General features: G+C 36.2%; 1 protein-coding gene across 2 annotated transcripts in view; it reads right to left on the bottom strand.

The window, feature by feature from the left end:
• LOC120634486 (forkhead box protein P1) overlaps positions 1-23483 on the bottom strand; it is a 107784-nt gene that overhangs the window by 8406 nt on the left and 75895 nt on the right. For both annotated transcript variants that reach the window (XM_039905123.1, XM_039905124.1), the window contains 11 exons: positions 16586-16674; positions 14994-15099; positions 13220-13426; positions 11983-12094; positions 11603-11719; positions 10212-10320; positions 9452-9624; positions 8466-8543; positions 5822-5898; positions 4025-4126; positions 1708-1856 (listed from right to left, as the gene is read on the bottom strand). In XM_039905123.1, coding sequence (XP_039761057.1) covers positions 1708-1856; positions 4025-4126; positions 5822-5898; positions 8466-8543; positions 9452-9624; positions 10212-10320; positions 11603-11719; positions 11983-12094; positions 13220-13426; positions 14994-15099; positions 16586-16674 — 1319 coding nt within the window. The remainder of the gene's footprint in view (positions 1-1707; positions 1857-4024; positions 4127-5821; positions 5899-8465; positions 8544-9451; positions 9625-10211; positions 10321-11602; positions 11720-11982; positions 12095-13219; positions 13427-14993; positions 15100-16585; positions 16675-23483) is intronic.

Below are 23483 nucleotides of genomic sequence, written 5' to 3' on the forward strand. Positions count from 1 at the left end.
ATCTCGGAATTTATGGGCTTTGATCCAGTATGATATTGTTAAATCTCATAAAGTAGTTTCGAACACCTACCATTGTTACTATCGTGGCACATCTTGTGCATGCTTTAACCAAGTCCATCAAAAGATTAATCAAGTGTATATTTTGAAATGCGATATTATTAGTTATAGTGTTTTTGGTCGAATACTAAGGTGAGCCAAACTCATTTGTGTTATGAGCCAACTTATGCGAGTTTGAGACGAATTCATTTGTAGTATGATTTAAGTAGTTCCAGGGATTCATTATCACAAAAGTGCTGAAAAATCTATGAACGTGAAGTAGTCGGCGACTCTTGATCGATTGTACTTGTGTTGCAGAAGTAAATTATACAATGTAAGATTTGATTATATTACTGTAACATGTAAAGTTTTGTATGGAAATTGTAAAATAATTTATAACATTGAAGTCTTGTTGAAGTCTTCAGTACAGTCAGTTCACATCTGTATGAATGAACTTGAAAATTGTGTAATCCACTTATTTGTGAACTATAAAAGAGTAAAAGTATCGAGAATATCGTATTATCAGAGAATTAAAGAGTAGTATCTATTCAGTGTAATATAAAAGTATAAACAGAAATGTATGTCCCAGAATCTAGAACTTTTATAAAGTTTGTAGTAAATTGAGTAATCTAAGAGTCACATCGGTGAAAATTGTTTTGATCAGTAAAAGTGGGAACTATCTACGAAAGTGAAGAGGTTTGATTAAGTAGATGCGAGTCAATTGCACAGTTGTTTATCTTGTATATTGTTATATGAAAGTATTAAATAATCTAAGAAGTGAAGTGGTCTGTTAAGGAACAAACGAGTCAATTTTACTCTGTTATAATATGTAGGTATAGATGTATAATGCAGAGTGTTATATGAAAGTTATGAACAATGTTAATAAGTGAAATTGTACGTGAAGATACAAAAGAGTCAATTGTACATTGTAAGTTGTATATTGTAGAGTGTTAATTAAAAAAAAATGTTTTGACAGTATTAAGAGAAGTTAAGTAGTCTGTTTTAGAAACGAGTCAATTGTAGAGTGTTATATGAAAATTATCAATAATATAAAGAAGTGGTATTGGAAGGTAGGACGAGTAAATTGTTCATTGTGTATATGTTTAGATTTATATTGCAGTGTTATATGAAATTGTTGAAGTTGAATTGGTGTGTTATATTGTAGAATGTCTATGAAAGTGATAAACAATCTTAAAAAGTGAAGTGGGATGATATATGTGTAGCTTTAAATTGTCGAGTGTTATATGAAAGTGATTAACAAAATGTTTAGTTTCATTCGAGTCAGATGAACACTGTTAGATGTATATTGTAGTGTTAAATGGAAGTGATAGAAAATCTGAATAAGTAACGTGTAATGTTATAAGAGTAGTATAGTGGTGTGTTATAAGAGTAGCAGAGTAGTATAGTGTTATATGAGCAGATGTATATTGTAGAGTGTTATATGAAAGTGATTAACAAAATGTTTAGTTACATTCGAGTCAGATGTACATTATTAGATGTATATTGTTGTGTTAATTAAAAGTGATAGAAAATCTAAATAAGTGACGTGTAATGTTATAAGAGTAGTATATAGGTGTGTTATATGAGCAGATGTATATTGTAGAGTGTTATATGAAAGTGATAAACAATCTAAAAAAAATGAAGTGGTCTGCGAAGGTCGGGCATCTGTACCCGGCGTGCATCTGCGGTGGCGGCGCGTGCGCAGCCCTTTGCGGCCGGCGTTTGTAGAACTCCACTTCATCCACGGTCCAAACCGCGCCCTTGACATTCTCGACGCGCATGAAGCACTTGTGCAGGGACAGGTTGTGACGTACCGCGTTCTGTTTGTACTTGGCTACTTGTTATACGTTCTCGGGTCATGTGCGCCGGTTTTTACACATAACATAATTAATAAATATTTTTTATCACGTGAATTTTCTTTCATTGCATCTGAAAGTGTATGCACTTTGCAAAAAATTCTGAGTTGACCAATATATAAATTTCTTGGGCTTAGTCTACTTCTTAAAGTGTTCTTTCTTGTTAAGTTAAGAAAAACGCTTTTTAAGAAAGAAAAGAAAATTCACTGCGTAGCACTTTTTTAATGAAAAAAAAAATATAAGAAATGCAATAAAGCGTTTTTTCGTCATTTAACCTCGAAGATCGAGGTCCAAAAAGTATTTCTCCGAATTTTCCAATATTTATACTTCTAAATAACAATTAATTACATATAGGATGAATGCTCCATACAAACATTTATTTTACGCATGCTTGGTAAATAGCGATAGAATTCTCAAAATTATTGTATTCATTTTTATAGTGACTTAAAAAATCTACACGAAATAAAGGAAAATAGTTTTATTTTTGTGTTTCTAGAGCATCATCATTAAGATTCTTTTTAGTTTTCTGGTACTATTGGTGAATACATTTATTATATTTTTAAATATCCTGATGACGAGATGTTTTTGATGGTTTTTGTAATTATTCGTTTTTAGCTCATCACGTCACCAGAAAAAAGAAACAACAGTTTAAATAAATAAAAAGTACATTTCTTATCATTACCATAGCATATATGGTTTTGACTTTTGAATTGCAAAACAAAAACAAAAAATAAATAAACTAAATTAAGTTACAGGTGCTAAGACTAACTACAGTTTACCTTATAACTCGACTGCAGCGATGTACAATTTATTTTCAAAAATTTTAGTAACATCCTCAATTTGACTCATGTATATTTTTTTTCGAAAGTGAAACCTCTTTTCTCTGATTAAAATTTTAGGGATAATAAGATTTTTAAAGAGATAAGTACTAAGTAGAACATGTAAATACTTTGTATTTTGTTTTTACTAAACATACTTTAACGCCATAATTGTTCGAATCGAAACACTCGAAACATGTTTCGATTTGAATGACATAGCAAGTGAGGTTACAGTAGCCTTAGTACCAGATTTGCTGGCTGATGACGTTTTCGAGGTCAAAGTAAAATGGACTAATGATATGAATTACTGTACTAAAATCTCAACAATATTAAAATAATACTGCTTTGAATGATTGTAAGTAAGCCCCTGATTTCGGGGCATTATGTATCACATGCTACTACATTGTAACCTATCATCAGTGTATCATTGACTCTTCTAACCCAGTACCTTGGTCTGTTATAAGGGTGGGCTCTCTCCTACTTGAATTAAGAATAGATATTCAAAATAAAAGTAAAGACTTAAATGTATTGTAAATATAGTGTACTCTGTATACAGGTTAAAAGAACGATTTTCTATGCTCTGCTTAAAATCTGCTCTGATTAAAAGCTCACCCCGTACTAGATCTTCATATATCCACTTAGGAGACTTTTTGAAATAAAATTAAAACTCGTGTTTTTATTTATAGTTGCATTTGCATTAGTCAAAATTATATTTACCATCCAAATGCAAGAATTTAAACTAATTAAAAAATTGACTGTATCAAATTTTAGGTACGAGTAAATAATTTCAGATAATTCTAATTTGATCACTTTTATTCCGGAATAAAAGACAAAAATATATGCGAAAACCAAAACAATAAATCTGCCTATACCTTTGAAAAAGATATGTTCGGCTGAATCACAGTTATAAGGGCAACAAAAAGACAGATTTCAAAAACAATATCATCCGTGTAACATTTCACATCATTACATCCATAAGACCAACAACTTTATGAATACTCAAATCGGTTACACAAATTAAATCTTTTGACAGTGCTAAAGTTGTAAAAAATAAATTAAAGAGCCTAAATCTTTTTGAAAGGTAACGAGTTTATTTGACCTAAGTTTTTTTCGGTTTTAAGGATGGCTTAGAAACTAAACATCAACAAGACTGCAAAGAGGTTTCACTTGATTTAGTTTTTTTTTTTAATAAACAAAAAAGTATAAATCTTTAAGTACTTGTTAGATTTTAAAGAACTGAATATTTAACTTTCATCTTAAACTTGCAAATGGTAATATTTAATGTGAACACCTTCACAATGCAATGAAACTTACCTTCCAAGTGGCAGCGTTACGTCTGAAGTAGCAGAAAGTGGACTGGAACCAGTTGTAAATCTCGTTCAAGGTCAGTTGTTTGTCGGGAGATTCAATTATGGCCTGAAACAAATCCTTGCCGTTACTTATCTCTCTAGAAGCGCTGATAGATTAGGGCTTCGGCCTACTTTTCTGGGAGACTGAGATCGGTACCTTACCTACCTGTCAGGGTTTTATTCGTTTTTAATTTAAGTAAAAACAAATCCTTGCTGTTACTTATCTCTCTAGAAGCGCTGATAGATTAGGGCTTCGGCCTACTTTTCTGGAAGACTGAGATCGGTACCTTACCTACCTGTCAGGGTTTTATTCGTTTTTAATTTAAGTAAAAACAAATCCTTGCTGTTACTTATCTCTCTAGAAGCGCTGATAGATTAGGGCTTCGGCCTACTTTTCTGGGAGACTGAGATCGGTACCGTACCTACCTGTCAGGGTTATATTCGTTTTTAATTTAAGTAAAAACAAATCCTTGCTGTTACTTATCTCTCTAGAAGCGCTGATAGATTAGGGCTTCGGCCTACTTTTCTGGGAGACTGAGATCGGTACCGTACCTACCTGTCAGGGTTATATTCGTTTTTAATTTATGTTTTTATAATATACTTTTTTTCAACGGTGAAGGAAAGCATCGTGGGTTAATCTGTATGCCTGAGCGTCCTCAGAGGGTGACGGCTACCAATCCGCACTTGGCTAGACCTCATTCTGAGAGAAGACCTGCAGTGGGCTGGTAACGGGTTGATGGTGATGATGATAACTAATCTCTACAGGGTATAAAATAAAGTCGCTTTTTGCGTACGTGATATGTTCATCCGTATATTTGCTCGACTAAATTCCTCTCCCGATGGGACGGTAGTAGTAGCAGAGAGGACGCTGCTGCCCGTTAACTGTTATATTACCTTAAAGTCGACCCTGTACGACACCCGTGGTAAAATAAAGGGGTGGTGACAACTGTATTCTGATGTGCCGTCCACACCGCACAATATGGCGCAATGGTGAGCACTACGAATTTAAGTAGAAGGTAGTAAGGAAGGGAGTTTATAATTTCTGAATTTCCTCTGGTCTGATCTGGTGGCAGGTTTTCCGCCGTGGCTATTACCGACAAAGACGTGCATACCATCTTAGACTGCATCATCACTTATCAACAGGTGAAATTGCAGTAAAGGGCTAACTTGTAGAGAAATAAAAAAATACAGTGTTAATAATATGTATTTGCCGTATTTTTACAACTCCTTCATGTCGCAACGTATTTTGATGTTGTTTTCACCATCGATTAAAATTTTTTCACAGATGGTTTATAGTTAGATACTCGTATGTATACAGAAATAATCTTAATTAAGTTTTTTTTGTTTGTAGAAACAACAATATTTTGCAAATAAAAATAAATGTACATGGCAGTAGAAGTGTCTGAAGAAGTTTCACTTTAAATTAAAAAATGAAATAAGTTTAATGTCTTTTTTCTCTAGAACGGGTTGTAAATAAATGTATGCAGAATGCATGGCAGAAGTGTCTGAAGAAGACTTTAAAAAATAAGAAAGGAGTAAAATGTCTTTATTCTCTGGAACGGGCTATACTAACGGCAATTATAAAACACTGGCGCAGTTTAATTTAAATTGATTAATATCGACATTCAAAACACAAATACTTGAACATACGAATGAGGCGATAATCTGTGACATCACTTATTTACGATATTATTTCAACACGTAGATAAAACAATACATTACATTTGGTTAACAATCGAGGGTAGAAAATAATTATACAAACCTGTCTTATAAGTGAGGCGTAAGTGAACGGTGGCCGGACATCTGCTGTTTTGTAAAATTCACGATTACGTTGAATTTCTAAATTAGAAAAAAAAACTTTGTTACATTTTCTTTTACTCTGTCACAATGTATCACGTTGATAAACAAAGTAAAAATTAGTTTAATCTTTCATAATAAACTGCATTCTATTAACATCACAGTGTTATCGAATAAAGAAAACAAACATGGATGGCCCAATTCAAGAAATCCCTATGTCCAAATGACTTGGCACAGATAATGCCTTTATTAATATCTAAATGAGTTTTTTTGTACTTTTTTCGCTTACATTAAAATAAAAATCATGTTTAAAAAAAGTAACAGAACTATACTTGTTTCATATTTGCTATATTTCTTAATTATGTTATGAAAATTAAGCTTAATTTGCAAAAGCAGAGAAAAGCAAATTAAGCTTAATTTTCATGATATATTATGGAATTCCGCAAAGTAACGCCTGCTTCTATACAATATATTTCCCAACCACAGAAAAACAATCATGTGCTGCACACAAACATTTTACAGTTGTGGGAATGGAACCCAAAGTTTTATATATTTCTTACTTATTTCTTTGCTAAGAAAACCTTTGTTGTGCCAGTTCTGTGAAAGTAGACTTAGTGATTTCTTTAATTGGGCCATTATACATAAATCTAAGATATAGTATACCTTGTTGAACATCTAATCCAGCTCTTTCGAGCATATAAGGCAGACCTTAACAGAAAACATTTTGACGAATTGTTAACTATTTCAGAAATACTGTCGATGAATTAATACCTTTTTTATATGGCTTATTTTGAAATATAGACAAAGATTGTTGTGTACGATAAAATACATACTATTCTACACTAAGAAATAAAACCTTTGCACCCACAAGTGTAATTTTTTTTATTTCTTTCATTTGATGAAAGTCATTTACAAAAAAAGTTTGGATCTTTATTTAGTCGTTATAATTGTGACCAGTTGGGGTCTATCTAAGTCTAATTTATTTTTTTCATTTCCTGAATGTCATTTCAGAAACAGTTTGGATCATTATTTAGTGGTATCTTTTGTGATTTCAAAACATGATCTGAATATATTTTTATCCCGCATGTTTATTTTTTAGTCGTCATTATTGTGACCTTAACGATCTTCTGCGTTATTTTTCCCACTACAATATTTGTTGTGAAGTTATTGCCTGTATCAACGAATGCATCAGCTTTGTACAGTTGCAATACCATTGTCCATCGAAGAATCGGCAGAAATGAAGACAGATATTCCAAGTTATGACGACAAACGTTAGGAAAATGCCCTTTTTTACTACATAATTGAGAATACTCGTTTCCCAGCAATGAAATAAAACTATATGAAATTTGATCTAAGTAGTTCCTATTAGAATTTATTTTTATTTTTCATCATTTTGAAATCTCAATCCATCCATTAATTTGAAGGTAGCAGATAAACCGTTTAATTGTGTCTCAATGACAAAGTACAAATGCGCTCCAGATCCACAGATCGAAACAGATAAAGTCAGAGTATTGTTAGAAACATTACTATTCATTCCATATTCCATATTATTTTTAGCACATAACACGAGGTATACAAAAGCGTAAAAGAATCAATTGTAAGTATCATCCTAACGCAATGTTATCTGACTGGAATTTCAAACAGTCGATTTGAATATAGATACTGAAAAATAGTTGTAAGTATACAAGTTGAGTTCCCCGAAATGCACCTCTGACTTTCCAGTTAACTGAGACTTTAATTTAAGCAAATAAATATCGCTTTAAAACCTTTAAATAGTGGGGACCCGTGCCCTGTAGTAGGTCGCTAATGCGTTGATATGATGAATTAAATATCATGTAATTTTGCAGTGGAAATCTACCAATCCGCATTCGGCCATGCCTAATGCCTTAACCCTTCACATTCTGTATGTATGTAGTATGAGAAGGGTTGAGCTGGGTTTCTGTTTTGTATACTTTGTGGATTTTTTTTTTCTGTATTTTGTTTAGTTTTTAATTATTCTATTTATGTTATAGTGTAGTGCGTAGGGAGGGGTCATAGATACCAAATAAATATATAAATAAATAAATAAACTACGACAATACACACAACGTCATCTAGCCCCAAAGTAAGCCCCAAAGTAAGCTTGAGGTATGGTTACTGAGATGACTGATGAATATTTTTATGAATAATATACATAAATACTTAGAATATACATATAAACATTTAGGACATTCCAGTAGTGGGAATCGAACCCACGGCCTTGGACTCAGAAAGTAGGGTCGCTGCCCACTGGGCCAGTAGGCCGGCATTCTATTTAGCCGTATTTACATCTACAATCAGTCTATAGACTATAAGTAGATTTTTTTAAGTTCTTATTGACTTTGACAGTTATGAGGGCCAGTGTCCTCAAGTCTGTACAGTATCGAGCACTTCTGCACGCTTCAGACATCTGATTCTTTCCACAGTCAGTAGGCTGTGTGCCAGTCGATTCGGTTGTCTTACCAAATGTTCCCGATAATGTGGTGTACATTGAAAGTGTATTAATTAATTCATTCATTCACTCTGCCCTGCCTGTATTGATAGTTGATGGATTGATAATGAAGTTATACAAACAGTAAATGTGTGCATACCTCCAGCAATAGCTACACCAGATTTGTCAGATACCCGTCGCCTCACTGGACCAGGCGAAGCTCCTTCGCTTGGGGCTCCTGAAATTATTGTAATATTGAAACATGACAAAATTCATAAACTGAAGTCCAAGCGATCCTTATGTCTCTTTTAGAAATGGCAGTTCAAAAGAAGTTCTTTCTGATGGCAGCATTCTGGCCACTTTTCCAAGTGTAGCCCTCAGCCCTTAGTTTTTTTTTCTTTTTTTTTTAATTAAAGATAGGCCAGCGCTTGACGACAATCATGCCCGTTAGAAGCAATATTGAGGTCTAGGTTGAAGCACGCTTGCCAGAAAAGCCTATTCACTCTTGCCTTGAAGGTACTCAAATTAAACGTGGCAGGAAACACAGTTGCTGGTAGGGTCTATAATACACAGTCTATAATCACCAGGGATATTGGTATTGTCCACTCCCGTTTATAGGAGAGCACGTTATGAGTATGGATGCCGGTTACCATGTTATTTTTTTTATTGCGGTCTTATATGAGAAATACTGCATTGAAACCTAATAGGCCTAAGCTGTGTAGGAAAAGAAGAGAGTAGCAGCGACTGCTGAATAAGAGAACCACCAAGAGAAGAGATAGACGGATGATTAATATCTATCTAGTCCTTAATCGCTTTGAACCGATAAGGCTGCCTATTGTACTTTTACTTTTTTTATTTCAATTGTATTTTTTTCAGCCAGTCGTATACAAAGAATTAGGCATTGTAAAACGAAAATCATCCAACTGACATTGAGGTCGTTTTGAGACATTTGGCGTAACGTCGCAATAGGTTTACAGTGTTTTGTATGCTCTGACACTGAAAGCTGATGTCGGCTTGAATGTCAGAAAAAAATGCATTGTGGCATACTTTCGTTACCACAGGTTGGAAATGTGTGTGTGTGTAGGTTTATCATTTTCCATAGGGTAGGCAGTGCTTTTGTGCATGCATAAAGTGCACGTTACTGACCGTGTGGTAGCTTAGCGTGGTGGTTGTCCCTTGCTGCGTGCAAGTGTCGCATCATGGCGGCGAGGCGGTCGCGCTCGCGTCGCAGTTGCAACTCAAGTTGCGCTACCACTTGCATCTGGACTCGCGCCTGCGCAGCCGACCGGTCGTCGAGTGTGTGCGCACCTTCTAAATGCCTATGGATGATAAACGCATATTAAAAGTTGTAACACGAAATCCGATAAAAACTTTGAAAACATCCTTCTGGATATCGTTTTCTTATAGAATATTTAGAAAATGCCTATCACCAGGAGTGATTCCATCCATCATCATCATATCACCACATAAAAAAAACACTCGGCTAAGTTTGTTGTGGGCTCCTTCTTAGACCAGGGCGCGTTTGGAACCCTCGTAGCTTTAGTTTTAAGTTTACGAATATGGTCATCGCCATCATCAAAAGTTCCACCTCTGTGCCCATAGGTGTCACTTTTGATGCGTGCTTTTACTGTAACACTAGGTTTACTACATCTTTCAGCATTACGCGTAATAGATAAACTCAGGCGTGCATTTCCTGCATCGTAACAAAAAGCTTCAATTCCTGAGAATTCTCACATTTTATTGAACATCTCAAGGACGTGTGAAGTCCACCAAATCACACTTGGCCAGCTTGGACTACAGCCTACCCTTATTCTGAAAGAATACCCGTGTCCTGTAGTGGGACTTTAATGGGTTGATGATTATAGAGTAAAGTGATCTTGAATTAACGTATGAATTTAAGACTTACTTGAGGAAAGCCTGAAAGTCCTCTGCCAGGGCGTCACAACCCGGCCACTTGCATACACCCCTGCCAAACAGCGGATGCTCTTCTATCTCGCCACCCCATAGCATTAACCCTAAAAAAATACACATTTTAACTTCTAGCACCAAAATTACCTTTACCTAAGTTTAAAAACACAAAACATATGTAACTTCAACAAAAAAATCGTGGTTACTACACGATTGATAAATTCCTTAACGATAAGGCTGCTTGGAAGCAGGTCACTCCGCTCTCATCTCTCACAAAACAGAACAATTGTAAAGATTGTTAAACTATAAAATGATGTTGGAAAAGAGCAATCTGCTGAGTTTCTCGCCGGCTCTTCTCAGTGGAATCTGCCTTCCGAACCTGTGGTAGAGTCACTACAAACAGACTGACTTGACGTTTCAAAAATAAGGCCTACTTGAAATAAATGAATTTTGAATTTTGATTTTTTTTTTTTAATTATTTAAAAAAAAATTGTTAAATTTGGCCTGCGACAGTATGTATGACCACGTATCTGAATTTCGTCAAAAGCTCAAGTGGCTTCCTATTCGCCGTCGCCTGAATCTGCGTGTTCTTTTGGTTCTGAACTGTGTATTATTTAATCCCAAAACACCTCCTTACTTGAAGGAAAAGTTCAACTTTGTAGGAACAGCATCTGACTTAAGATCATGTCGTATGCTGACACTGAGACGAAGTTTTATAAGCTTTTTTTCACAGAGCAAGCTATCGAATTTTGCTGTATGTTTTTGTTGCCTGGCAGAGATCACTTGTTTCCTACTCCAATCTTCGTGGTTCTCTCAATTCGTCCTTTATTTTCCTAACTGTGTAATGGTGTACAAATAAAGAGTTTAATATTTCTTGTGATAGGAAAAGTCGACATCGTCGACCTCATTCGATAAACATCTATGAAGGTTAAAAATGGGCATTAACTTTCCTTTCGTACATTGAAAACTTGATATATGGTACTAATGAAATCTTAAAATTGGTCATGTCCGTTGCCACTTTCCTTTTGCTACTCATGATGATGATGATGTTATCATCTGGAGTTTCTCAGAATCTGCTTATTTATGATTTGACCAAGCAAAGATACTGCACTTTTAGCTCTTAGTCTAACGTTAACATGGTCTTAGGTATTAAGCAACTGACCTGCTGCCTCGGTGGTGTTTTCATGAGGTTTTCAAATCAAATCCCTTCGAAATGTACTATTGAGTTTTGCTGTTAAGAAATACGCATTACAAGCCTGGAGTTAGGATATTGTCAAAGATCGGACAACTTAAGAGTGCTCTTCGGGGCAGCGTAAATGGTATTTGCTTCTTAACTCTTCGTATGAAAGGTGAACAGTGAATCAGTGATATCAATGCCCTGGGGGTTACCTGTGGGAGCGTTAGGTGGTACGGATATGGGCGCGTGCATCAAGTACTGCCGCTGCACCGCCTGTAACTGCTGCACCAGCTGTTGCTGCTGGGCACCTAGTTGCTGCTGTAGAGAGCCTGACGAGCGACAAACGTAACATGTAACACAAGTGTAGTAAAATCGGCAACTTTAAAACATTATGAAAGTTAAGCTTAATTTGCTATACTCCGCGGAAAGCAGGAAAATCTGCATGGTGTTATTTAATTATTTTTTTTTTAACTTTTATTTCTTTTATATTGTCCTTTTATGTTATATTAATTTTAAATCAATTAATTTGGCTTAAAAAAGCTCAAGGTCCATAGTGACTAACTCGGAGATGTATTCTGGTGGCTGCACTTACTAGGTGAACTATCCGGAGGTGGGAGATGGGACTGCGAAAGCAGATTCAGATTTATCTGTTCTTGTAATCGGGACTGCTCCAGCTGCCGTTTTGCTGCTTCCGATGACATGTGCTGTGGAAATTACAATGTTATTAGCAATTCGAAGTGGCAATAGCGCCAGCATTTTGAGTACCATGCCCATAAGTGAACAGTTAGACGGCTTATATTTTTTGAAAATACTAATTTTACTTTGTATTTTTCTCAATCATTTATTCTTTTTTTTTTCTTTTTTAATAATTATCAAAATAAAACTATTAAAAATTTATTTACTTTGTAATTATTATTACTTATAGCTTAAAGTCTGATTTTGAATACAGATCAACAAATTGAACTTAAAAAAAGATTATAAAACAATCTAAAACTTCTGATTAGATTTAGATGCCAAACAATCTTTCTGAAGCGTTTAAATCATCTTCGATTTTTTTTAATTGTCAAAAGTTCAAGTTTTCCTTCTTGATAGTCATCATCTCTCAATAGCATCATTGCTAATAAGAGCTTGGCAACCTCTCTGGCGCAGCGGTTGTTTTAAATTGGAGGTCCGGAGTTCTATTTACCCCGGCTAATTTGAGAATTTTCTGAATTTGCTCTGGTCTGGTCTTGTGGTTTCAGCCGTAGTTAACATCACGTAGACACCGATTAGATGTATGGCTTAATTTAAACAGGCAGATAACCCAGTGAAGCTGTGATAGCCCAGTGAATAGGAGCCCGACTTCACTTTTATGGGGCCGAGTTCGAATCCCAGCACGCACCTTAAACTTTTCTAAGTTATGTGCATTTTAAGTTATTAAAATATCACTTGCTTCAACGGTGAAGGAAAACATCGTGAGAAAACCTGCATGCCTGAGAGTTCTACATAATAGGTCTCAAAAGTGTGTGGAGTCGAACAATCCCCACTGGGCCAGCATGGTGGACTACGTCCTAACCCCTTCTCATTGTTTGAGGAGATCTGTAGTGAGCCGGTAATTTAAAGTTACAGGTTTTCCCGAGACCACCGTAGAATGTATCATCACTTACCGCAAGGCGAGATTGCGGTCAAGGGCTAACTCGTAGTAAAATTTAAAAAAAAAGTTTGTGTTTATGATACTGATAGGTAAACCTCAATGTGGTGTAACAGCCGATTGTCAAAGAACACTTTAGCTGAACTCGATGAAGTAGTTAGTCAGTAAACTGATAACAATGATGAAAATACAAGATTACCTGTTTCTGCATATGGTGCTGATGGAAAAGCCGCTGCTTCATCAGCACCTGTAGCTGCGAGTGCTGATCTAACAGCTGCATGGCTAGTAAGTCTGGTGCTACTAGAGGTAGGGGCGATCTGGGAGGGGCACTACTGCTGCCAGCCGGTGATACAGGTGCCGGGCTTGACTGTGCTGATCCGCCGTTCGGGGATGTTGGTGCTGATGCCTTGATCGATAACAAACGTTCATGAAATTGCATCATCCAATAACCTATAAAAGCCTATAACAGTAAATGTTAAACTGAACCAAAAAGATAAGAAAAGTAAAAAAAAATAACGGTGTTTTGTAGCTGTTATTTGTAGATGATGATATGATACGGAAATTACCAAATAACCCTGATCACTGCACTTATATTGAGTAATATTTAGTCCCAGGATACAAGCAAGAAAAAAGCCAACTATAGTACCGACCCAAAACAGTGTCGGAACACCATGTCGGTCAAAACCTATAACATTCCACTTCTGGGCCTCTTCCGCAAAGGTTGGCTCACAATTGTACCCGGGCTGACGGGTTGGTGAATGCAGTAATTGACAGTAGAAGAAAAGTGGAATCTGCCCGTGGGGTGGCGGTAAGTATTCTGATCTGGCGGCACCACCAGCAAGGACGTAAATTGCATATCTCGAGACAAAACACTATCAAGCGAAGAACGTTTGCATAGAGCGAACAGGAGATCAGAAGGAATAAGGTTCTTAGTTAGTTTACTTTGGTGCTACTCCACCAAATAGCAAAGGGGTGAATTTAATACCCCAAACCCGAAGACTTCGTCTAACTTAAGGTTCCAAATTAGCTTTAAGATTCAAGAGCTGTAAGGCAATCTCTGCACCGCATCTATTTCCTTAAATTACTTAATTCAAACCGAACAAATGTAGATACACGAAGCCAAGAACATGTAATAGAGAAATAGAATCATTCTAGATTCCACAATCAAGCGCTGAATCATGTGACCCAGGCCGTGGGAACATTTTCCCAAGTAACAAAGGGATGAATTTAATATCCCAAAGTTACGGACTTTGTCCAATCTAAGGTTTTTATGACCACTTCGGCTGTAGGAGCGGCAAAGGCAGAACCTGTGCACCGCGACACAATCTTCTTCATTAGATTGCAATATCGAGACGAAAAAGTATTGATGCAAAATTTTATCCTACAGAAACCGAATGACCGTAGAGTCCGTAATAAAACTGCACTGAGTTGAAACACCCTGGTGTTATTTAGCAAACTAATAAAAAGGGTAAATTATAGCCAGAACCCGAATTCATCATCCATTCCAAGCTTCTTTGCAAATGCTTTAAATGTATGAGCAGTAAAGAAAGAATCTGTGCACTGCGAGAAAGACTCAACGAAGTGACAAAATTAGGGTAGAGCCAGCTCAACCATTGTCATGTCGTTTCGTTGAGTTGCAGTCCTGTGCATAGATTCTGACTTCACCGCTCGTACAGCTGGAGTAATCGTAAGAAAGATGATTAGATTAGATAGGCGAATTTTGCGGGTTGAAGAGTCAAGAGGACATCCGCCAAACACAGACTTAGGTAATGGTCATTCGAAGATCAACTACTACGTATCTATGAAACCGTACATAGATTCTGACTTTACCAATCGTACAGCTGGAGTAGTTGTAAGAAATCTTAGATGGACGAATTTTGCGGGTTGACGGTTCTAGATGATAGCCGCCACAGACTTGGGTATCAATCGAGTTCGAAGGTCAACTTTAACATATCTATGAAACGGTGACATACCCTGGTGAGCGAGATGGGCTCATTGTTCGGCGGCGGGGAGGGTCGCCGCGGTGAGCTGCGTCTGCGGCGTCGCGCCGCTTCGCCACCCCACCTGCCGGTCTCCTCTCTGCAACACCACATTACCTTTGAGCATACGGATTTAGTCCACGGCCAAGCTTTGACCGTGGCTAGTTACCACTCAACCGACAACCGACCATATAGGTGACTCACCACTAACAGGTTGGTCGGCTACTATCTTTACTGTATCATGGTGCATGCATGCATGATGGGTATATGTTTTTATAACATGATACCAAAGGTAATATTAGATCTACCTTTACCTAAGTTTAACAATATATTAAAACACATTTAACAAATCGTGGTTACTACACGATTGATGAATTCCTTAACGACAAGGCTGCTCAGAAGCAGGCCACTCCGCTCTCATCTCTCACAAAACAGAAAAATTCTAAAGATTGTTAAACTTTAAAATTATGTTGGAAAAGAGCAATCTGCTGAGTTTCTTGCCGGCTCTTCTCAGTGGAATCTGCCTTTCGAACCGGTGGTAAAGTCACTACAAACCTACTTGAAAAAAATGAATTTTGAATTTGAATTTTGAATTTGGATCACTTTCAAGCGTCTAAGATTGCAGGCGAGGAATAACTTGTAGAGGAAATAAAAAATAATTCACGTATGGTTATTTTTGAATTATCTCTAGTCTGGTCTGGTGGGAGGCTTTGGCCGTGGCTAGTTACCACTCTACCGACAAAGACGCGCTGCTAAGCGATTTAGTGTTTCGTTGCGATGTCGCGTTAAAACCAATAAGGGGCATGACTACTAACAGCTCTCTCTAACAGGTTAGCCCGCTACCATCTTAGATGTGAACTAGCTACCAGGTGAGATTGCAATCAAGGGCTAACTTTTAGTGGAATTTAAAAAAGAATGGTCTTACACACTGTAAGACACAGAATTAAGAAAATTCTGAATCCGTATACACGACTTATATTGAAGCATCAAAAACAACTCATCATTAGAAGTGTTTCTCGAACAATCGATAAGTCACTTCATTCCTTTTAGCAGTTGACAGTAATTTTTACCACCAATGTTTTAAACGTTAACCATAAAATGGGAAAAGTTTGTGAGCTAGCAACATTCCGCAGGTGTGAAGTGAGACGTGCGCTTTGTTGTGCGAGTTTTCACTGTTTTTGGAAATAATTGCCTGCATGTGAAGTGCACAAAAATGGCGAATGAGGCCTCTGTATATTCTTAATTCTGTGCTTCAAGCTCAATTCCATTACAGACATGATATTATATGAAACGCTTTGCTACCTCGTTCCTAAAACGTACCCGAAACATCTGTAAAGCACTTCTAGTTTTCTTCTTAAAAATGTATTTGTTGATGAATATTGCTATGAAAAAAACAATTGTTTATTGTAAAGCCAACGTCTCCTGAGGAAGCTCCGCTCCGGTTTCGGAGCGAGAAGTGCGTACATTGAGACTGTACGGTATAATTTGTGCACAAAAAACTACAAATTACACCGAACAGATTCTCCTGCTTTTCGCAGATTATATTTATAGCAAGTTAAGCTTAGCATTCATTTTGTATAAATTACCTGTCCAAACAGCGGTCCAGCTCGAATGAGTTGAGAGGCGGAGGCTTGGCTGCCCCACCCGGGGTTGAGTTCAAAGCCGACTCCGGACCCTGGCAACAAAGAAAAGAAGAAATGAAATACTGGGTACAGTACCTATAGATTTTAAGGTTGGGTACTGAGCACCAGGCAGAACAGAACACAGTTGTTGAAAAAAAGGATAGAGAAGGGGTTGTGGTCTTTTGTTCCCGCGGGCCAATAAGGTATTTTTTTTCTTTAATTGGAAATCCAAAATGTGTTTATCTTAATATATATAAATCTCCTGTCACGATGTTTGTCCGCGATGGACTCCTAAACTACTTAACCGATTTTAAATTAAATTGACACACCGTGAGCAGTCTGGTCCAACTTAAGAGATAGGATAGTTTAGATCTTTAATTATAGTCGCAATTTTATTTTATTGCAAATTATTTGTCTATAATTTATTGACAGTCACATGTTATATATATACTACTATACTCATTTAAGGCTTAGCGATACTGAATACTTTAAAAACAATATCAAACGCAGACGAAGTCGCGGGCAACAGCTAGTTAATTATAAATAGTTAACAAATTGGTTGACTTTAAACTAATAACAGGTTTCCACAGATAAGTTATATAAACAAGGGTACCTGGTAGAACCCAGCAAAAATGCAGCAAACTATAACCAAAGATTAAGTTTACCTAACATACAACAGTTTATCTAATAGGTTGCGACGTACACTATTCATATTTCCATAAAATAAATCAATTTCGGGGTCATTGCAAACATTTTTTTTTTTCTTGTGTATGTACCTATTTTAGGGTTTATTTGTTTTTCTCTTTTGCATTTGTAATTTCTTTTGTTTAGCAGCTAAATATCACAAAATTTGGTGGTAAGCAAAGAGTGTCTTTTGTTATGCATGCTGAGTTAGCCTTTAAGTGGGGTGTACAGCATTATAAAACAATTGTTAAATGTGTCCATATATTAAGATAGGTTGTATACACGTTGGCTTCCTAATAAAAAATTAAGTGATAAGTTGACTAATAAACGGGGATTTGGACTAGCGGTTAGGACTTCAGCGTCACTTTCGTAGGGCGGAGTGGGATGATGCGGCCTGCAGCGTCTAGCACGCACCTCAAGTTTTCTAATAAATGTGTGTTTCAAGCAATGAATTAATGAATGAATGAATACACTTTTATTGTACACCAAAGAAAAAAAGTAGTTACAGAGATATAAATACATATCAAGAGAGTACAATTTGGTGGCCTTATCGCTACATAGCGATTTTTTCCAGGCGTAAAAGGAAAAAACATAGAAAAGAGGAGCAATTAAAGGTGAAGGAAAGCATCGTGAGGAAAACTGCGTGCACGAGAGTACTCCATAATGTTCTCAAAGGCGTGTGAAGCCCACAAACCCAAACTGGGCCAGCGTCGTGGACTGCGGCCTAAGCCCTTCTCATTCTGGGAGTAAACCTGTGCCCTAATTAGCTAGTAATATTTTTCTAGGGAAATAATAATTACAACCTAAAATTAATATTTACAATAAATATAAGCCATCTAACTGTTCACTTATGGGCATGGTATCCAAAATACTGGCGCTATTGCCCCTTTGAATTGCTAAACTTAGCCGTTGGGCTTAATAAGCGCCAGCTCTTGGGTCACCAGACGTAAGGAGCAATTTTTGGGACACGATGTTAATAAAATTTTTCGTGTCCGAAGACCATGGGCCCAGAGGGCGCCGCAAAAGTCCCCTTACATGAGTGTGCTAGAAAGGCAGCTGCCAGAGAGGAGTGGCGACGAATAGTTAAGCGTGCCACAACCCTTAAATGACGACCACGACCGCTCTGACAATAGCGAACCGACTGAGAAGAATAAGGATTCATATGTGAGCCAATTCCTCATAATGGTTGCCAAGAAGAAATCACTATAAGTGATAAGGCCGCCTTTGTTACACAAATATAATTGTACCTTTGTTGTTTTTGTCTCTTTTATTTATTTTTTTCTTGTGTGCAATAAAGTATTTTTGATTGATTGATTGATAATTCTTATTCAGAATTTGGCGTGAAAATTAGTGAAAACCAAATCTGTACCCATTATTTTAGGATTGCCCTTTATATTTTTCAGTGTGTGTGTTCAACCGGGTGTTAATCTGTATATTATAAGTTTTATATATAATCTTATCTTATATAAAGCTGAAGAGTTTGTTTGTTAACTTGAACGCGTCTCAGGAACTACTGTTCAGATTTGATTATTTTTTTCAGTGTTAGATAGCCCATTTATCAAGGAAAGCAATAGGTTATATATCATCACGCTAAGACCAATAGGAGCTTTTCTGTTAAAGTTGCGATAAAATCGTATATCACGAAGTTGTTTAAAAGTACAAAAAATAGTCCGGGATAGGATATGTCTATCTTCTAAGGTTAACTTACACGCGGCGAAGTTACGAGGGACCGCTAGTTCATAATAATATTCATCAGTCACCTTAGTACCCATAACACAAGTTACGCTTACTTTTAAGCTAGATATCGATATGTGTATCGTCGTCGTATATTTTTTTATTTATTTAAAAGAATAAAACTTTCAATTAATAAAAATAATGTGTGACTATTTCATGTGAACAACTTTATATTTTTTTTTTATTCCACTACACGTTAGCCCTTGACTGCAATATGTTATGATACGGGCTAAGATGGTAGCGGGCTTACCTGTTGAGTATGGTACCGGAACACTATATAGCTTAGCGGCACGTCTTTGTCAGTAGGGTGGTAAATAGCCACGGTCAAAGCCTCCCACAAGACAACCTATGTTAGTACCAGCACGGTTGTTATAAAAAACTAATATAAAATAGTAACACATAATAGTTTACATTGAACACTTGCGGGTCCCGTGTTTACACAGCCCATCAAAACACCTCTCCGCTGAGCTCATAGTGCTAATATGTTTATGTCTACGACTGCCCACTATAATAACATATTAACTAGTTTTTTTCTTTCAACGCTAGGGTTGAACAGCTACCATAATCTTACCTTAGAAACAGGTAAGATTATGATATATCTTACCATTCATTTTATATTTTTTTTATAAATTTAAATTTATAAAATTGATAATTCCTCCAAGTGTAGGTAAAAACACTAATAAGAATTATAAAAAAGCAATGTGTCATCTCTTGTTTCAAACGTATCTCATTGTAATATGGACCTTTGCATCGTTTCCTATTAGATGACGCTATAGTCGCTATAAGACTGATGTGAAAGGCATATAATAATTTTCGGTATCGACGGTAGGAGAACCATAGCTTAATTGGTGAAAGCGCTCAGGCCGCGATTGCCAGAGAGGCGCAGGTTCAAATCCTGTCGGTTCCGAAAATTTTTATATGCATTTTTTAAATTTATAAAATTGATAATTCCTCCAAGTGCAAGTAAAAACACTAATAAAAATTATAAAAAAAAAAACGAATTAGTTTGGCCATCCAGAGGGGAAATGCTGCCAGCATCTTAGGAACTGTGCCTCGCTGCGGTGGTTTCGAGGACGTTTTAGATTTTATTTAGTTTTTAAATAGTTTATTTTAGGTTATAGTTATGTATTAATAAAAAAAAAACATTTTATATTATAATAAAGACTGCCAGTCGTTCGATGGCGTATGGTTAATTCATTTACTGCAAAAGTGGTAAATCTGTGGAATGAATTGCCGAGAGATATAAGACAGTCATAGACAGTAAAGTTTGACTGTTTATATATAAATTTTACATATTTATATTATGTATGTATTTTTTATAATTAAATGTATTTAATTTAATTGTATCACCGGTTGCACTATGCCGTGTTCCCTAACCTAATTCTCTACCATAAAGGGTTGTATGGAGGAGATCGTTTAAAGCGATAAGACAGCCTTTGCGCAACTTATACATATATTTTTATTGTTTTTGTTATTACATGAAAACAAGAGTTTTCACTTTTAATTTGTGCAATAAAGACTTTATCTATCTATCTATCTATCTTACCTGTGACTAATGTCCGTTATCACTAACGACGGACTAGGTAATGCCTAAGTAAGTAAACGCCTAATCAAAGAAGACTCCAATGCATTCTTCCACCAATCCACTGAGCAACTCAAAAACCTAACTTGTATATGATTCTTGCCACAAGGTGTGGTATTTTTTTTTTGTATTATCATATTTAGTGCTCGTCGGAGAGATGGCATTGAAACTGTACCAGGGGCCACTTTAACGAGGCTCGCCAACAATGGAGCGCTGTGGGGCAAGATTGAGGAGGCCTTTACCCGCAGATGGGTACCTAATAAACTTTTTTTTTGTAATTTAATGTTTAAGATGTAACTTGGGATTAATTGCTTTATTTATGTATTTAAAGTTATTTAATTATATATATATATATATATATATATATTTTTATCATCTATCAGTGTCATTTGTAAGTGTCAGTTTACGAGTTCCCTAAGCATTACGCACCGCCGAATCGCTGTCGTAACTTTTAGATTGTGCCTAACGTCGTTATCATGGCCTAACTTATTTGTTATTAAGTATAGAATAATATTATAATGAATTTATGAATTCATATACATTTGCATGAGATAATTTATTATTTAATAATTAACATGTGACGTATAATATTAATATTTATGAATAAATGACTATTGACTATTGACTATCGACTATTGACTATTAAGAGTTGGTGGAACGGTTTTGTTTCTCGACGCATCACCCAAATCATTAGGAATCCGATTTAAACGTTCTCTAGGTTAAGAGATCAACAAACGCTACATTTTATTACACGAAAACAAGCGGTTCACATGGGGTCTGTAAAAAGCCATAATAAACGCGAAGAACGCCAGCAACCAAAGTTTTTTCTGAAGAGTCAAAAAAAAACTTTCTTTACATTTATCATACTATTGGTAAGGTTAAGTAAGATAGCTAATCTGGTAAGGTTAAGTAAGATAGCTTATCTGGTAAGGTTAAATTTTAAAACTCACCAAAGGCCAACCCTTATTACCGGATGTGACCAAAACTAAATCACCAGTCCCAATGCTAGACGTAATAAAATAGGTAAATATAACTAATTTTGTTTAACGTAGCGATTTACATATATTTGTAATTGCTTAAACGTTTGAAGTGCAATAAAAAAACGTTTTTCTAAAGACCGATAAGTTCGCTTTACTATTTTAAAGTATGATCTCATTTTAATTCAAATGCTAGTTGTCTGTATATAGTGCCGATCAAAAAGGAACACACTTTTCTGCACGGCTAGCAAAGACAGTGATAAATGCTCGGCTAGCAGGGTTTAAAAATGTATCCCTCGTTAAATCCAGTTTTCTGCAATACTTAGATAAAGTAAGACAATCTTATGTTGCAATAAAATAATCGGCATAGTAAAGGTGAAGTTTCAAACGCTGGTATTTAAAATTTGTCCTTTCTCCGTGGAGAAAATGACTGGTGGAAGTAAAGTATATTTTTGGTGAGGTTAAATATTACATGACAACTGTATTCTGATCTGCCGTCACTACACGGGCAGTATATTTCAATTGCTTCAATCAAGAACGCACATATCTCCGAAAAGTAAGAGTTGCATGCAAAGATCGAACTCGTTTCCCCACGAGACGGAGACAGATCTAACCACTTGGGTATCACGCTTAGGTATGATACAGGCACGTAACGAAAATTGTTTGCCTACGTGATGTTAACACAAATACAGTGTAAGGTTTTTAACTGTTTATTAATCGCTTCAAATAAAACGTGCGGTTATACCGCTGCCTTATCAAACAATTGAATGTAATCCATAATTACTAATATTAAAAATACGAAAGTTTTATTGTTTGTTTGTCCCTCTTTCACTCCCCAAATGAGCAACCAATATCCTTTTTTTTATTCTACTACAAGTTAGCCCTTGACTGCAATCTCACCTTGTGGTAAATGATGATGCAGTCTGCAGTCTGCAGCAGATGAGGATGGTAGCGGGCTAACATGTTAGCAGGGTGGTAAATAGCCACAGCCAAAACCTCCAGCCATACAAGACCAAAGAAAATTTAGAAATTATATATTCCCAAATTGCACCTGACGGGAATCGAATCCGGGACCTCCTTCTTAAATTCACAGCACTTAAAAATTATTCATTGTAAAGTCAACATCTCCTGAGGATGCTCCGGTTTCGGAGCGAAACGTGCGTAGAGGGTACATTGCCGAAGATCTGTTTGGTGTGGAGTATAAGGATTGAAGAAATTTTAAATTACACCATACAGATTCTCCTCCTTTTCGCGGAGTATAGCAAATGAAACTTAATCTTATATCTTTAAACGAGCAATTCTTGTATATATACAATTGGAATCTCGGAATGTGCTCCAGCGATTTTCATGAAATTTTGTATACAGGGGGTTTCGAGGGTGATAAATCGATCTAGCTAGGATTCATTTTCAGAAAATGCCATTTTATTTGTGTTTTCCGGTTATAACTAATATGGTGCAGACGAAGTTGCACGGGTCAGCTAGCAGCAGCAGCTAGAATATACATACATACTTATAATATACAGATAAACACCCAGACACTGAAAAACATTCATGTTCATCACATAAACATTTTCCAGTTTGTGGGAATCGAAGCCACGGCCTTGGACTCAGAAAGCAGGTCGCTGCCGACTGCGCCAGTCGACCGTCTATTTAACAAACCTAAAGAAGTATTTCCTTTAAAAAGGGTATATAATAGACAAACTTCCGTAAAAAAATATTAGTATAAGATTTCTACCAAAGTACAAAAACCTTCATTTACCTTTTAGCTCACGTTTCACAAGTATTTTCCAATTTTTATTATTGCTTAGTAAGCAAATAGCATGTGTTCACAAACTTTCTATATTATGTTAAATCCTTCCGCAAAATAAGCATAAGTACGTAATAG

The sequence above is a fragment of the Pararge aegeria genome, chromosome 24, assembly GCF_905163445.1.
Source record: "Pararge aegeria chromosome 24, ilParAegt1.1, whole genome shotgun sequence".
In the NCBI taxonomy this organism is placed as follows: Eukaryota; Metazoa; Arthropoda; class Insecta; order Lepidoptera; family Nymphalidae; genus Pararge; species Pararge aegeria.